General features: G+C 44.6%; 1 protein-coding gene across 1 annotated transcript in view; it reads left to right on the plus strand.

Moving 5' to 3' along the window:
* Positions 1–13,296, plus strand: part of VPS26B (VPS26 retromer complex component B) — a gene marked incomplete in the record, with an annotated part of 37,597 nt that extends 24,301 nt beyond the window's left edge. Inside the window, 1 exon segment of the mRNA XM_073603484.1 lies at positions 1,359–13,296. Coding sequence (XP_073459585.1) covers positions 1,359–1,505 — 147 coding nt within the window.
* Positions 13,297–17,290: the final 3,994 nt, after the last annotated feature.

Raw genomic sequence — 17,290 nt, forward strand, 5'->3', positions numbered from 1 at the left:
CCATCTCCCCCCCCTCTCTCTCCGTCTCTCCCCCCTCTCTCTCCGTCTCTCCCCCCTCTCTCTCCGTCTCTCCCTCCCCCCTCTCTCTCCGTCTCTCCCTCCCCCCTCTCTCTCCGTCTCTCCCTCCCCCCTCTCTCTCCGTCTCTCCCTCCCCCCTCTCTCTCCGTCTCTCCCTCCCCCCCTCCCCCCTCTCTCTCTATGTCTCTCCCCAGCCTCTCTCTACGTCTCTTCCCAGCCTCTCTCTCTCCGTCCCCCTTCCCCCACTATGTCTTCCCCTCTCTCTCTGTCTCCCCCCCCTCTCTCTTTCTCCCCCCCCCTTTCTCTTTCTCCCCCCCCCCTTCTCTTTCTCCCCCCCCCCTTTCTCTTTCTCCCCCCCCTCTCTTCCCCCCCCCTCTCTTTCTCTCCCCCCCCTCTCTTTCTCTCTCCCCCCTCTCTCTTTCTCTCTCGCCCCCCATCTCTGTCTCTCGCCCCCCATCCTCTCTCTTTCTCCCCCCTCTCTCTCTCCCCCCCTCTATGTCTCCCTCCTCTCTCTTTGTCTCTCTACCCCCTCTCTCTCTCTGTCTCTCCCCCCCTCTCTCTCTGTCTCTCACCAGCCTCTGTCTCCCCCTCACTGTCCCCCCTCTCTCTCTCTGTCTCTCCCCCCCTCTCTCCCTCTCTCTGTCTCCCCCCCTCTCTCTCTGTCTCCCCCCCCACTCTCTGTCTGTCTCCCCCCCTCTCTCTCCCCCCTCTCTCTTTCTCTCTCTCTCTCTCTCTCTCCCCCCCTCTTTCTCTCTCCCCCCTCTCACTCCCTCCTCTCTCTTTTTCTCTCTCTCTCTCTCCCCCCTCTCTCTCTCTCTCTCCCCCCTCTCTCTTTCTCTCCCCCCTCTCTCTCTTTCTCCCTTCCCTCTCTCTCGCGCTTTCCCTCTCTTCATCTCCATCTCTCTCTGCATCTCCTGCTCGTGCGCTCTCTCTCCATTTTACGCTATCTCTTCACCTCCAACTCTCTCCATCTCCGGCTCTCTCCCTCTTCATCTCCGGCTCTCTCCCTCTTCATCTCCGGCTCTCTCCCTCTTCATCTCTGGCTGTCTCTCCTTTTCTGCATCTCCAGTTTGCTCTATCTCTTTCTCCTGCTCACTTGCTTTCTCTATGCAGCTTTGGCTCTCTCTTTTTCTTCAGCTCTAGCTCTCTTCATCTCCTGCTCTCTCTTTGCTTTCTCTACTTTTTCTACCTCCCTCTTTCACTGAATATCCTATTCTTCATTCTTTTTCTCTCATACCATCTTTAATTTGTATTTCTCTCCCTCTTCGTCTTGCCCCTCTTCCCTCTCTTGTTTTCTGTTTTGCTCACCCCTAACCTTATTCCTTTGCATCGTCTTCCAGGAGGTGGTGTTATGGCGTAAAGGGGACGTTGTGAGAAAGAGCATGTCTCACCAGGCTGCCATTGCCTCTCAAAGATTTGAGGGAACACACCCTGACAACCGACCACAACACAGTGGAGCTGCCGCAGGAGATCAGGAGATAGAGTGACCACTTTCTGGGAGCAGAACAGGTCTCCGCTGACTGAATACTCAGACTGAACCTCTCCGACACCCACCTTTACCACCTGTGCTAAACACAGACACTTGGTGGGTCAGCCTCGCAGATGGGCGTGGCCAGCTTCACTCACCGGACCTGGCCGGCCACTCCTTCAGCTGCTACATGGCGTTCAGTGACATGGGGGGGAGGGGGGAGAAAAACATGCACGACCAGCCCCTTTTAACCTTACGTTGATTTCTTTTTATGCTCATTGCCTTGTAACAAATACCGACCATCCTGCCATTGAGGGCCCAGTACATTCTCCGACACCCAGAGGGAAAAACCAAAAGGGATGTCCTTTGATGGAAATATTCCTGCGTATGAACAGTGACCTCCTCACCTTGTGGTTGTATAGTCAGTGCTGACCTCAGTTACCGATGTTTCGGTGCCAGTTTTGAACCTACCTTTTTCCCATTCCGAGCACCTGTCTCCCACGCAATGGGGCCCTGGGGGGACCATTGCTCTGCATGAATTCCCATGATTCCAATATGTTGATACAGATGATGTGACTTTTATACAACGAAAAGGAAATTTGGAACTCTTCAAAAAAATTATTTAATTTGCTTCTTCAAATCACACACAACCAACAATGGACAGCATTCATAACCAATTATGTCCTACTCCAAAAAACAAAACAAAATGTGTTTCAGAGCTACCTGCTTGGTGAAGTGGTAGTTTTAGAAGAGATTCAGTGGATTCAGTCCTGAGGAGAAGGTTTGGGATTACACATCGATATGCCCCAAGTTCAGTGAGATATGACGTTGTCCTGAAGATATTCAAGATTTTTGTTGATCTACTTGCCTTGCCCAGTTTCCAGTGGTCTCATGATGCTTTGAGCCTTTTGCTTGTAGGCATCTACTGCCACATTGACCCCTACACATGAGCAATTCTGTAACTCGTTTCACCAAGTTACCTTGGCACTTGACCCAAAACTCTTAAGTCCAACCAGCTGTGCATTCAGACAATCCCAACAACCTAAGGGTTGCAGAAAATGATCCTTGGGTAAGTCAGAGCTGGATTCAGCTTGGTGAACACAACTCACGCTGTCCTATAGAGATAGTGCTTCCTTTAGCTTTGCTTGCTTGCAGAGCCCTGGTGTCAATGCTAACCCTAACAAGATGGATGAACAAATGTTCACTCACATTTGCAGTTTAGGGTTCAGTTTTAATTGTTTTTAAGTCTTTTAATTGGACATATTTCTTAAGTATTTAATATTATAAGTCTATTGCATAGTGGGAATCCCAGTTTGAGAGACTTACAGTGCACTTTTACTCCATTTTAAACTTTTAAAGGACCCTTGTCGCATTCAAAAATGTTAATTTAATCGACCTCTGTGGACCCCCACAGCTTTTGCTTCATGTTTCCTCTGACCTCCACCCATCGCGGGGTATCATAGTGATGTAGAGGTCAGCAGGAGGAACCAGTGAGAGTTGCGGGGGACCTCAGAGTTTGACAAGTTTCTTTGCAGACCTCTGGGGACCAGTTCTCTAACAGAGCAACCCTGAGTGGCAGGAATCCATTTAAATCTATGTATGTGCGTAGAGGTGCATTATCATGCATCAGCATTTGTTTCCTTTGTGTGTTAACATGTATACCACTTATGGACCAGCGATGTACCCATATGTCCCTGGACTTCAAGGGGTTGTACTGGGATGATGGCTGCTGCTGCAGCCATCATCCCAGTACCGTTTTTTTAGAGCCGACGGTCGACTCTCTTGTAAAAGCAATCCTAGTGGCAAACTAGCCACTGGATTGCTTTTACAAGCAGTAGGAGGTGATGTCCCCTCCCTTTCGTCACCTTCCACGGCTTTCTCGAGCTCTTCCGTCCCACCAGGGGACCCGAGCGACCAGCCAACACTTCAGCCGACTGACCGGAGAGCCGAACAAAGCTTGGATTGGCTTTGATTGGCTCTCGCTTATGGTAGCCCGGAAGCGATGATCTGAAATCACTTCCGGTTTACCCGGTTGTCAATGGCGCCATTTAAAAAAAATCAAAAGCATTTGAAAATACTGATCTTGGTGGGATCTGGGCTCTATAAGGGCTCATGCACACTGCAGCTCAAAATAAAAACCTGCTTTTACAGGCATTTGAGCTTTTATGCCTAAAAGCTTGAAGAAGCTTTTGTGCTCTTTCGCGCGTTATTATTGCGTGTTTTTAAACTTTTGTGAGCATAAGCGGGTTTTTTTTTTTTTTTTTTTTTTTTCACAAACCCTTCCCTCAGCTAATTTTTCAACATTTTTTTTATTTTTTTTTTTTTGTGCTTTTTCACACATTTTTTGGGCACTTAGGCATCTTTTCTGCTCAAAAGCTCCTCTCAAAAACGCAAGGGAGTTTTTATTTTTTTCTGCCTATAAGAGCATGTTCCTGTAAACTTCTGAAAAAGCCATAGTGTACATGGACACATTGGCTAACATGGATGGGGTTTTTCCAGGCAGAAAAAAATGAGAGCTCAAAAAAGCTCAAAAGGCTTTAGGAGCCGCTTCTTTGAGCCTCTTTGAGATGTAGTGTGCATGAGCCCTAAGAGTACCTGTCATATGCCTATCGCTGTGACAAGGGATGTTTACATTCCTTGTCACAGCAATAAAAGTGATTAAATTTTTTTTTTTTAAAGCAACAGTGTAAAAATAAAATGAATAATTAAAAATGAAAATAAAATAAATGAATATTAAAAAAAAAAATGCAAGTGCCCCCCGGCAAAACAAATACACGAGTCGGTTCCGCGCGCACGCAAACAGCGATTGCCCCACACGTGTGAGGTATCACCCCAAACGTCAGATCTTGGGCAGTAATTCCAGCACTAGACCTCCTCTGTAAATCCTAGGTGGTAACCTGTAAAGGCTTTTAAATCGTCGCCTATGAATAGTAACATTTACGTCGTTTGTCGCCATTGCACGGGCGTGCGCAATTTTAAAGCGTGACTTGTTTGGTATCTATTTACTCGGTGTAACGTCATCTCTTATATTTAACAAAATAATTGGGTTACATTTTGAATTCTAATGCAAAAAAAAAAGTTTTTTTTTTTTCCTGCACAAATACAGTGTGACATAAAAAATTGCAAAACCCACCAATTTATTCTGTAGGACCTCTGATTTAAAAAAAAAAAATGTAAAATGTTTTGGGGGGTTCTAAGTAACTTTCTAGCAAAAAACACTGATTGTTGTAAACGAAAAGGCCTGGTCTGGAATGGGTTATTGACGTACATTGACACACCTTTCCTAAGCATATTTGGAGTTGATGGAGTGAACAGCCGTTGACCAAGGCTCGTTGATACCTGTTACCAATGCATCTAAAGGCATGTTCTTTGCATTTTTGATGTGTTGCCATTGACTATAATAGGCCTCCCAACGCGCATATTTTTAAACATGCGCTGTGTTACAGCACAGAGATGGGGACAGGCACTAGTATTATAGGAAAGTTGCCAATTTTAACGCGATGTAATGCAACCATGTAAATGGTCCCGAAAAGTCCTGCAAAAGAGCGGACACCAAAAGACATCTTCTATTACCTTTTGTTACTCAGACATTGGGGTTGATTTACTAAAACTGGAGAGTGCAAAATCTGGTGCACCTATGCATGGAAACCAATCAGCGCCTAACCTCACCTTTGTTGAATGAAGCTTTGACAATAAGGCCAGGTTCACTCTGGTAAGACACGACTGTTGTATCAGTATCATCCTACTTTGCCCTGCGACATCAGTCCTCCTTCCATCCGACTTCAATGAACAAGATAAGATTTTTCTCCGACTTTGAGATCGTCTGAGTTGTCCTTTGACCAATCAAAACAATCCCAGTGTGAGATCATTTCCTTTGAGACCCCTTTCACACTGAGGAGCTCAAAAACTGGCCATAAAATGTTGGGCGTTTTAGCGCCGCTTTTGTAGCGCGCTTTTTTTAGGGTCACGTTCAGGGTGGATTTGGTTTAAATCACTAGTAAAAAGGTTTGATTTAAATCATATTTTTTAAAGAGCAGCTGTCATCTCTGTCCCGCAGCGGCTCCTCCTCTGTCTCGCTGTTGACTCATGGACAGTCTCATTCACATTAATGGGACGGTTGGTGATGCGGCAGTGACCCAACAAGGTGAGGGACGTGGCGGCAGCAGGTGAGTGGATGCCCACTAACAGGCGCTGCCATGATGGATCTGAAATGACAGGTGCTCTTTAAATGTAAGGACTCATTCTTGCTGGTAGTTAGAATCTTTAATATTTGCAAACAAAATGAAGGTTTCCTATTTAGAATAATAAGCTGTCAGGTTAGTAAATCTTCCCAAACTGGGTCTCTTTTATGGCCTGCTGCCATTTTGCTCCTCCGTAATAAAGCATTTCAAGCTATGTGCAGAAAGATCACAAGGTCTATAAGTTGCTTAGGAGCTTTCGCTTTCATTTTTACTGCTTGCCCTTCCTCCTCCCACTTAGAGCCTGGTACAGATGCATTTCTCTTCCAACAATCATACAGTTTGTAGTGTACATAGATTTGCAAAGCAATGGGATAAAGGAATATTCCTGAACTTTGTTTTATCGCATGGTTACTGTGAAATTGTGGAAATGCATCAATGCAGTGCATGTTATCTCAGCTTGCAGAGCTTGGATTCATTAAATGAGTAAATATTGCAGAATATACAGCCTTATGCTACATAACTAAGCTCCATTTCATGCTGAATAAACTAAATTATTAATGTATCTTAAATAGAAAACTATCTTTAGATAGATTTTTACTCCAAAAGGATTTTATTAAAATAAATTTGATAAAAATCTGATAAAAAAAAAAGCATACCAGTGTGAACCCAGCCTTAAACTTGGAAGCTGATTGGTTTCTATGTAGAGCGGCACCAGATTTTGCACTCTCCAGTTTTAATAAATCGGCCCCATTGTATTGCTTTTTTTTTTTTCTACTTTCTGTGGTCTACACTGACACCAGCGATCTGCGATTTACACTGCAACAAAAATATTCTACTATCAGATAGCATTGTATTTAGTAATGAAGCTGCAAGTTGCACTAGTGAAATATTATACGAATGGTTAGCCACATTGATTCTTGTTTCACGTGTGGAAATTGTCACAATTTGATCGTTTTGCCAGCAGATACTTAAAGCATTACAGGTCAGATCCGCATTGAGCCCTCGGCCAGTCCTGGTGTAATAGACTGACTCTGGTTTTATTAGGGACTTCTCCTGGCAAAGTCTCCCTCCTCCTTCTATGTTCACAGACAATCCTCATCGAGGTTCCATTTCAGCTACAAACAAAACTGGATTTTCTATTATTCCTTCTGAACATTTCAGGTAGGACAGGACCAACTTTTGAATCAGCCATAGCTTTTGTAGCAGCATGAACTAGCGGTCCACAGCTTTGTGCTATGTAAACTTTCCTTTTGGTATACATGCAATCCTCAGATAGCCGTGATCTGTGACTTATACAGGAGTGATCACTCTAACTTTATTGTTTACTAGTGCTATATCCAACAAAACAGGCAGGAGTCTGCGCCATGGAGGAATGTTGTATACAATTTGCATCGGACAGTCATTTTGTAGACCGCACTATTCATAAAAACTGCTTTAAAGGATGTAAAGCTCGGGTGCGGGTGTGCTCCCGTGTCCTGCTGCTGCGTCCATACAAACATGTCATACTTGCCTCCTCTGTGCACTTGATTTTGCACAGAGTTGCCCCGATCCTCTTCTTCTGGGGTCCCCCAGAGGCACTCCTGGCTCCTCCTCTTCTGGAGTGCCCCGTCGGAGAAGCGCTCTCCCTCGGGGATTTAGGGCATGCTCTGTGTGCTTATCTGTCTATTATCAGGACTCCCTGCGGCACAACACTCAAATCCCACGAGACTGCAGAATCATTCAGAGCTTCCTCCTACACCCCATGTGACCATGTGACATCACATAGAAACACTGGATCGAGAAGGAGGCTTGGTTAACAGTACAGGAAGGGCTCCATGTAAGGGCGGAAATGCACTCTACTGTGGACTCAGAAAACAATAACTAAGATGGCACTGCCTTATCCCTGGAAACAAGATTTTTTTAAAGTTTCTTTAAAAAGTATGTAATATGCGATTTGGGCTGGATTACAGTGGCTATAGTTTGATAATTACTTATTATAATGGACTAAATGAAAAGAAGCATCAGAGTGGGAGAGTTTACTTCCTCTTCCCGCCGACCGAACGCACATATGCGTACTCGGCTTTCCGGGGTTATACCGGGATGATGCCCGCAGCTGCAGGCATCATCCCGGTACCGTTGTTTTCAGCGGGCGATCGGCTACCCGAGTATAACAACCGATGCGGCTAAAAGCCGCTCGGCTGTTATACCGGAGGAGCGGGAGGGGACATCCCCCCCCTCCCGCCGCTGTTACCGGGCCTCCCGTGCGATCGGGAGGCCCGGTGTCCGTTCGGCTGCCTTCGGCGGCTGGGGGCGGGCTGGAACGAAGCTGCGAGCGGCTTCGTTCCAGCCTTCTTGTTGTAAATGCGAAAGCGACGTCATGACGTCACTTCCCGTTTACTCGGCTGCCAATGGCGCCGAATTTAAAAAAGTACACAGTATTCAGAATCGCCGTTTTCGGCGATCTGAATACTTTGAAGTGTAAAGGAGGGATGGGGGGTCTTTTAGACCCTCCATCCCTCCATAAAGAGTACCTGTCACCACATATTACTGTCACAAGGGATGTTTACATTGCTTGTGACAGCAATAAAAGTAAAAAAAAAAAAAAAAAAAAATTTAAACACAATTTATAAAGTACAAAAATAAATAAATTAAATTAAAAAAAAAATTTTTAAAGTGCCCCTGTCCCCGCGAGCTCGCGCAGCGAAGAAAACGCATACGGAAGTTGCGCCCGCATATGTAAACGGTGTTCAAACCACACATGTGAGGTATCGCCGCGATCGTCAGAGCGAGAGCAATAATTCTAGCCCTAGACCTCCTCTGTAGCTCAAACCTGGTAACCGTAAAAAATTTTTAAATCGTCGCCTATGGAAATTCAAAGGTACCGTAGTTCGTCGCCATTCCACGAGTGCGTGCAATTATAAAGGGTGACATGTTTGGTATCTATTTACTCGGCGTAACATCATCTTTCACATTATACAAAAAATTGGGGTAACTTTACTGTTTGGATTTTTTAAAATTCATGAAAGTGTCACTTTTCCAAAAATTTGCGTTTAAAACACCGCTGCACAAATACCGTGTGATAAAAAATATTGCAACAATCGCCATTTTATTCTCTAGATTCTCTGCTAAAAAAATATATATAATGTTTGGGGGTTCTAAGTCATTTTCTAGCAAAAAATACGAATTTTAACTTGTAAACACCAAATTTCAAAAATAGGCTTAGTCATGAAAGGGTTAAGGTGAAAAACCTCGATGGTTTACAACCCCATTAAAGTGGTTCTAAAGGCATTTTACCTTCATACATTCTATACATGAAGATAAAAAACCTTTGTACTGCAGCCCCCCCATCCCCCTAATACTTAAGCCCCATCATGATACAGCGATGTGCATGGGAGTCTCAGCTCTCCAGGGACTCTCCCTCCTCATTAGCTGGGACAGTCACAGCCAGTGAGCCAATGATAAGAGAAAGGAAGTGGGCCCCAGGCTCCATGCCTGAATGGACACGCAGATCAGTGGCTTGTGAGCGAGCAAGAGGGTGGAGCCAGGAGAGCTCGAGAAGAGGAGGATCTGAGCTGCTCTGTGCAAAACTAACTGCACAGAGCAGGTAAGTATGACATCTTTGTTATTTAAAAAAAAAAAACTTGACTTTAAATATCACTTTAATCGATTAAGAACGTGTAAATAGGAACTTGCCTCTAAGCAGGTTTTGCTGCGCTCGGGTTCCAGATCATGTAACCTGGAGACATGGCGGTCTCCAAGTGAGTGAAGCATAGAAGAATGATGACAGGAAAAAAAAAAAAGTGTCTCATCATTGGGCCACATTATTGATGTCATTGGGAGGAATTGTTTTCCATCATTAGTATCTTTGGGAGGAATGGTGTCCCATTATTGGTGTCATTGAGCCTCAGTGTTGGTGTCATTTGGGAGAAATTATGCCCCATCATTAGTGTCATTGGGAGGAATTGTTTTCCGTCATTAGTACCATTGAGCCTCATTGTTGTTGTCATTGGGAGGAATTGTGTCTCATCATTGGTATCATTAGGAGGAATTGTGTCTCATCATTGTCATTATTTGGAGAAATTGTGCCCCATCATTAGTGTCATTGGGAGGAATTGTTTTGCATCATTGGTGTCATCAGGCCCTATTGTTGATGTCATGGGGAGGAATTGTGTCCCATTTATTGGTGTCATTGGGAGGAATTGTGTCCTGTCAGTGGGAGGAACTGTGCCTTTCATTGGTGTCATTGGGAGGAAATTGTGACCCATTGTTGGTGTCATTGGGCCTTGTTGGTTTCCATTGGGAGGAATTGTGTCCCATCAATGGTGTCAGTGGGAGGAATTGTGCCCCATCATTGGTGTCATTGGGCCTTGTTGGTTTCCATTGAGAGGAATTGTGCGCCATCATTGGGAGGAATTGTGCCCCATCATTGGTGTCATTGGGAGGAATTGTGCCCCATCATTGGTGTCATTGGGAGGAATTGTGTCCTATCATTGGTGTCATTGGGAGAAATTATACTCCATTATTGGTGTCAGTGGGAGGTATTGTGCCCCTTCATTGGTGGTGAGGGGAATTATGCCCTGACGTTGGTATTAGTGGATGAGATGGCTCCAAGGACTCAAAAAAAAAAACAAACAAGTTTGGATACCACTGGTCTAGGGGAACCTAAAAGAAAAGATTTCCTTACCTAATCCTCCGCGTTTCCCTGCAGTGTTTCCCCCCCCCCCATATCCCAGCGGTGTAGGGTCCTGACTCCATTCATCAAGACCAGAGCAAGGGATAGTCCATTGCCAGAGCATGGGGGGAGTTCCATCTGCTGGAAGAGCGGAGGATCAGGTAAGTAAAACGGTCTCTCTTCTCCAGTAGACTAAACAAGCACTTAACCCTTGCAGCTGGAGTTCAGCTTTTATCAATGGCGACTTGCTATCGAGGGGCACTGGACAGGGAGGAGGAGCCAGGAGCGCCGGCAAGTGACCCGAGAGGAGGAGGACCAGGGCTGCTCTGTGCAAAACCATTACACAGAGAAGGTAAGTATAACATGTTTGTTATTTTTTTTTTTTTTTTAAAGAAAATTTTTGCCTTTTTAAAAGCGAGCAAAATTTTGGTGTACTTTTGAACAGCATTTGTCAAATCATCGAATATACTGGCGCAGGGATATGCAATTAGCGGACCTCCAGCTGTTGCAGAACTACAAATCCCATGAGGCATAGCAAGACTCTGACAGCCACAAGCATGGCACCCAGAGGCAGAGGCATGATGGGACTTGTAGTTTTGCAACAGCTGGAGGTCCGCTAATTGCATATCCCTGTACTAGCGTATGGCCATCTTTAATGTGTTAATAGATTATCCCATCCCCTGGATGTAGATGCCATCGCAGAATTCTTTGCAGATCTAAATTATTATCTTTTATTTAAAGAGAGACTGCCTTTCACATGAATGTTATCGGAATTACAAAATGACTGTCTTCATTGATGCAGCAGGGAGTAAAGTGCAGTAACTCTTAGCAGCCAATCAGAACTCCTCTTTCGTTGATCTGATGACAGGAAGGGAAATCCAGGTTGCTACACTTTTCCCCTGCGTTTGTCGTAGAAGCCTCAGTCTGTATGCAACAGGCGCCTTTCCAAGATGGCGGCAGCAGTATTACACAGCCACCCCCTCCTGTAAAATTTAATTATCGTATTGACAACTCAGAAATTTGTGTTCTACAGTATTTCAATTCTATACCAAGTATAGCCGACTGGTAAAGAAATAATATATAAATATATATTTATTAGATGGTAATTTGATGTATTCGTCCGTAAGAGAGACTGCACTTTTAATACATGGCTGTGCCTCACAAACCAAGCTTAGATTGTAAGCTCTTGGGAGCAGGGCGCGTAGTGCCTGTGCTGCGTTTCGGCAGCGCAACACCTATAGAAACTTATTGGAATATTAGGAAGACGAATGTTGAAGCAGAACTCCAGGCAAATACACTAAAAGAAAAGCTTCAGTCCAGTTGTGTAATAAGTGTAGAACAGCTAATATAACCGCCTAAGATCTGTCTTTATATTATCTTCCTACAGTCTTGCTCAGCAGGAATTAGATTGCAGAATGGGAAATTGTGCGCTTCAGGTTTCAATGTGGTGCGTAGTGCTCCTAACATGCTTCAGGCACTGGGAGCTAGAGGTGTGCACTGAGAGGGGCCCAGTGATAGCTGCAGGTTTGTTTGTAAACAAACTTTGTGTGATCAATGGTTGTCATTGTGATTGCATGGTCTAGAACAGGGGTCTCCAAACGTTCTAAACATAGGGCCAGTTTACTGTTCAGACTTTAGGGGGCCCGGAGTGGGGCCATTGGCAGTAGAAAATGTCCTGGCATTAATGGGGATAAACAATGCCCCATCATTAATATTAGGAGGAGAAATAGTGCCCCATTGGTGTGGGTGGGAGGAATAGTGCCCCATTGGTGTGGGTGGGGGGAATAGTGTCCCATTGGTGTAGGTGGGAGGAATAGTGCCCCATCATTGGTGTTGGTGGGAGAAATAGTGCCTCGTCATTGGTGTCGGTGGGAGGAATAGTGCCCCATCATTGGTGTTGGTGGGAGAAATAGTGCCTCGTCATTGGTGTCGGTGGGAGGAGTAGTGCATCGTCATTGGTGTTGGTAGGAGAAAAGGTGCCCTATCATTGGTGTCAGTGGGAGGAATAGTGCCCCATTATTGGTGTCGGTGGTAGAAATGGTGCCCCATCATTGGTGTGGGTGGGAGGAGTAGTGCCCCATCATTGGTGTCGGTGGGAGATATAGTGCCCCATTGGTGTCGGTGGGAGGAATAGTGCCCCATCATTGGTGTGGGTGGGAGGAATAGTGCCTCGTCATTGTTGTCGGTGGGATAAATCGTTCCCCATCATTGGAGTCAGTGGCAGGAATAGTGCCTCATCATTGCTGTTGGTGGGAGGAATAATGCCCCATCATAGGTGTCCATGGGAGGAATAATATCCCATCATTGGTGTCCATGGGAGGAGTAGTTCCCCATCATTGGTGTCGGTGGGAGTAGTTCCCCATCATTGGTGTCCATGGAAGGAGTAGTTCCCCATCATTGGTGTCGGTGGGAGGAGTAGTACCCCAAGGGCCAGAAAAAGGCAAGCAAAGGGCCGCAGTTTGGACACCCCTACTCTAGCACCATGCTAATTGGTTCTGTTAGTACAAGATTCTTAGAAGTAAAAGGTGTAGACGGTGCACTGCTAGTTCTCAGGTAGAACCCTATTCTGCACGCTACAAGGGGGTTACATAGCTTAGAGGAGAAGAGCATGTGAGGAGCTCAGCGGTGTGTCTGTCCAATGAGCAAACAGATGACACAGGAACCTGCAATAATGAACACCCCTCCTGGCCATGCATTGTTTGGGGGGGGGGGGGGGGGGTATGTACTGTTCATTGCAAGAATGGCTGAACTGAATTCTACATTTTTTGGCTGGTTTAAACCATCTTTATGTGTATTTAGCCATTTGGCTGGAGTTCTGCTTTAACACTCTCTTCATTGCGATCAAGAAGGACTATAAAAGGAATTCCATTCTGGTTGCAGTGTTTTTTCATGTCTATAATTTCAATGTGTTTTAAATGTCTATTTTTCATTGTTTTTAATTAGTCTCAGATTAAAATAATAAAAAAAAAATAATAATACTGAAGTCGTGCAATTATTACTCTTACTTTAAAAAGGCAGAGATCAGTAATCCATAACACATTTAATGTGTATTGACACGATCGAAGGCTGGATGGGCTCTTATGGGACTTGCTCTTCCTTGTAAATGACAGCAACACGCTCATTGAGATCTGTCCTCTCCGGCACACTGGAGATCTCCTATCAACGTCCTTGGTGTCCATCACAACCAGATTCTGCCTGTATACCCATAACTGTCCTTGGGTTGATATATTGGGCCTGCTGGCAACTGGGTGTCAGCCAGACACAGTTTTTCAAGAGATTACTTGCTCCTTTTTCCAGAGGAAACTTGGCAAGGAGTAGGCAATTTTATGCAGAGAAGCATTTTAGGAAGTCTTATGAAATGTTTTTCTTCTATACCGCAGGCATCAAAATGCATAAAGCACTTGATCCTCTCCTTTTAGGTTGTGTTATCGCTGAGAGTGGTTGACAGTGCACCCCCTCCCCCACTGCTGTCCACACATCTAGCGAGGAGGCGAATGTTTAGTAACCTGTGATTGACACAGTTTGCTTCTGGAACCAGACAAGCACCTCACTAGGAATGTAGGGGGAGGGGGCGCATCATTTCCCCCCCCTTCTGCCAGTGTCATTGGTTGCTAGGATGCATGGCCACACAGCATGATTGGTTGCTAAGATGCAGACAGCTGGGCTGGGCTGTGGATCTTATGTTTTCATGGTGCAGGCGATGACACCATAGCAACTTGTAATGTTGTGCAGCATGGCTGCCTGCCTCCTACTAATAAATGATGCTGTGTGGCCCAGCTGCCTGTGTCCTAGTGGCCAATGAAAAGACAGAGGCAGGGAACTGGGTGAGAACCCTGTAGGTGACATGCCCTCTCTTGCTGGTGCAATCACTGAACAGCAGCTGGTGACACCTGGGATTAACAGTGTTACACAAATCGGGCTTCAGTCAGGGGAGGAGCAGAGCTGGAAAGAAAAGAATCGAGAAGGCATTTTCTTCACTATTTAATACCGTTTTCATTAGAGAGGCCAATACAGGTATATAGATATGAATGTATGGAGTGGTTGTAAAGGCTTAAAGTGGAAATTTAGTCGAAAGTTAAGTCCTGATAGGTCACTTCTGGCAGGCCCCTTTTTCAAGTGTAGCTATGTAAAACATTCAAAATAATGTGGAATGTATGTTCCTTGCTAAAGAACATTATTTTTTCTAAAGATGTTATGGATAAAGTTCCACAGTAAGGATTTTAACTTTAATGCATTTTCTGATAAATGTATTTAAAAGTACAAAATGCAAAGTAAACAAGTGCTAAAAGTTCTTCTCAGTAAACAGAACATTGATGTGAGTTTCCTCTGCTAGAGCTTCTTGTCTTCCAGGCTCAAGACCACAGTCCAACTATTCTGCAAGATAAAAATAATAATTGTGCGTCATTATCTACATGAAGCTGTAAATAAATGACTTTGGCAAGGCCATACATTAACCACTTCAGCCCCGGAAGATTTGGCTGCTCAATGACCAGGCCATTTTTTGTGATTCGGCACTGCGTCGCTTTAACTGACAATTGCGCGGTCGTGTGACGCTGTTTTCAAACAAAATTGACCTCCTTTTTTTCCCCACAAATAGAGCTTTATTTTGGTGGTATTTGATCACCTCTGTGGTTTTTATTTTTTGCGCTATAAACAAAAAAAGAGCAACAATTTTGAAAAAAACACAATATTTTGTACTTTTTCCTATAATAAATATCCCCATTTTTTTTTAAAAAAAGCAATTTTTTACTCAGTTTAGGCCGATACGTATTCTTCTACATATTTTTGGTAAAAAAAAATCGCAAAAGGCGTATATTGATTGGTTTGCGCAAAAGTTATAGCGTCTACAAAATAGGGGATAGATCTATAGCATTTTTATTTATATTTTTTTTCTTTTACTAGTAATGGCGACGATCTGCGATTTTTATCGTGACTACGACATTATGGCGGACACATCGGACAATTTTGACACATTTTTGGGACCATTGGCATTTATACAGCGATCAGTGCTATAAAAATCCATTGATTACTGTAAAAATGTCACTGGCAGTGAAGGGGTTAACACTAGGGGGCAATCGAGGTATTAGCTGTGTTCCCTGGGAGGTGATTCTAACTGAAGGGGAGGGGACTTACTAGCTAATAGGAACACATGATCTGTCACTGCTCTCAGAACAAAGCACGGATTTGTGTGTTTACACACACACTTCCGTGTTCTGTCTCTGGTGCTCGCGATTGCTCGTGGCCGGCGGTCATCGCAACCGTCGGCCACGAACATCGCACCCCTGCTGTGCAGCGGGTGGCGCGCGCTCGCCTGCTATCCTGATCCCGCGAGACGACGTATAGCTACGACGGTTCGCGGGATCGTGCCGACCTGCTGCAGTATAATGACAGCGGCTGGTTGGCAAGCGGTTAAGCAATTTTTGGTTGCAGGATACCCACAATGATAATGAGCTATTGCCGCCAGCAGTGATCGCTTTCAAACGACAGATAACCAGCCTGCCAAACTGGCCGAGATTCGATCCATTTATGGCCGGTTTTGACCGATCTGTTGAATATTAGACACATCTGGGATTGGGAGAATGTGTAACCACAACTTTGTGCATTTACTTAATAGGTATGTCATGTTTTGTTGCAGCGAATGTGCTCATTACATTCTTAAAGTAAATCAAAACCCATACACTAAAATCTCATATAAACTTTACTTTGTTGAAGGATGAGTGCACTTTAACCACTTGCTTACCGGGGCACTTAAACCCCCTTCCTGCGCAGACCAATTTTCAGCTTTCAGCGCTGTCACTCTTTGAATGACAATTGCGCGGTCATGCTACAATTTACCCAAATAACATTTTTATCATTTTTTTTTCACACAGAGCTTTCTTTTGGTGGTATTTAATTGCTGCTGGGTTTTTTTATTTGTTGCTAAATAAAACAAAAAGTGACCGAAATTTTGAAAAAAAACAAAACAGTTTCATAGTTTGTTAAAAAATTTTGAAAACAGGTCATTTTTCTCCTTCATTGATGTGCGCTGAGGCTGCACTGATAAGGCGGCACTAATGGGCACTGATAAGCGGCACTGATGGGCACTGGTAGGTGACACTGATAGGCAGCACTGATCTGTGGCACTGATTATTAGACACTGATGGGCATTGATTGGCAGCACTGGTGGGCATTGATGGGTGGCACTGTGGGCACTGGTAGGTGGGGCACAGTGGGCACTGGTAGGTGAAACTGGTGGGCACAACCACAGCTTTCTGAGTGAGGGACCGATGTCATTCTGACAGAAGCCGGTGATCGGCTTTTTTTTCCCCCTCACGCTGATAGCGCGAGGAAAAAAAAATACAGATTATCGAGCTTCTGTTTACATCACGTGATCAGCCGTCATTGGCTGACAACTGATCATGTGGTAAGGGGCCGGGATCGACCCCTTACTCGGATCTGTGATCAGCGAGTCTCAGACTCAACTGATAACAGAGTGCGCCGTGCGCAACCCGTGGGGTCGCGCAGTATGCGCTTGCTCGGGAGGACGTCCACGGACGCCCTCCTGGCAATTAAGGCCCATGCTGCAGCTGTCTTTCGGCTATAGCGCGGGCGACAAGTAGTTACAAAAAAAAAGTGTGTTTTATCCTTTTGCTTCCTGATCTAACCCACCCTCCCCCTTTACAGATGCATACTTACCTGTGCACTTTATTTATGCATTCTTTTATTTATAAAACAGTAAATAGTTAATAATAATATAGTTGTAACAGTAAAAATAGTTATAAAACTATTTATAAAACAAAAACTGCAAAACATTACAGCAGTATACAGTGCCTTGAAAAAGTATTCATACCCCTTGAAATTTTTCCACATTTTGTCATATTACAACCAGAACACGTAAATATATTTTATTGGGATTTTATGTGATAGACCAACACAATGTGGCACAAAATTGTGAAGTGGAAAGAAAATGATAATTGGTTTCAACATTTTTTA

The sequence above is a fragment of the Aquarana catesbeiana genome, linkage group LG10 (genome assembly GCF_042186555.1).
Source record: "Aquarana catesbeiana isolate 2022-GZ linkage group LG10, ASM4218655v1, whole genome shotgun sequence".
Lineage (NCBI taxonomy): Eukaryota > Metazoa > Chordata > Amphibia > Anura > Ranidae > Aquarana > Aquarana catesbeiana.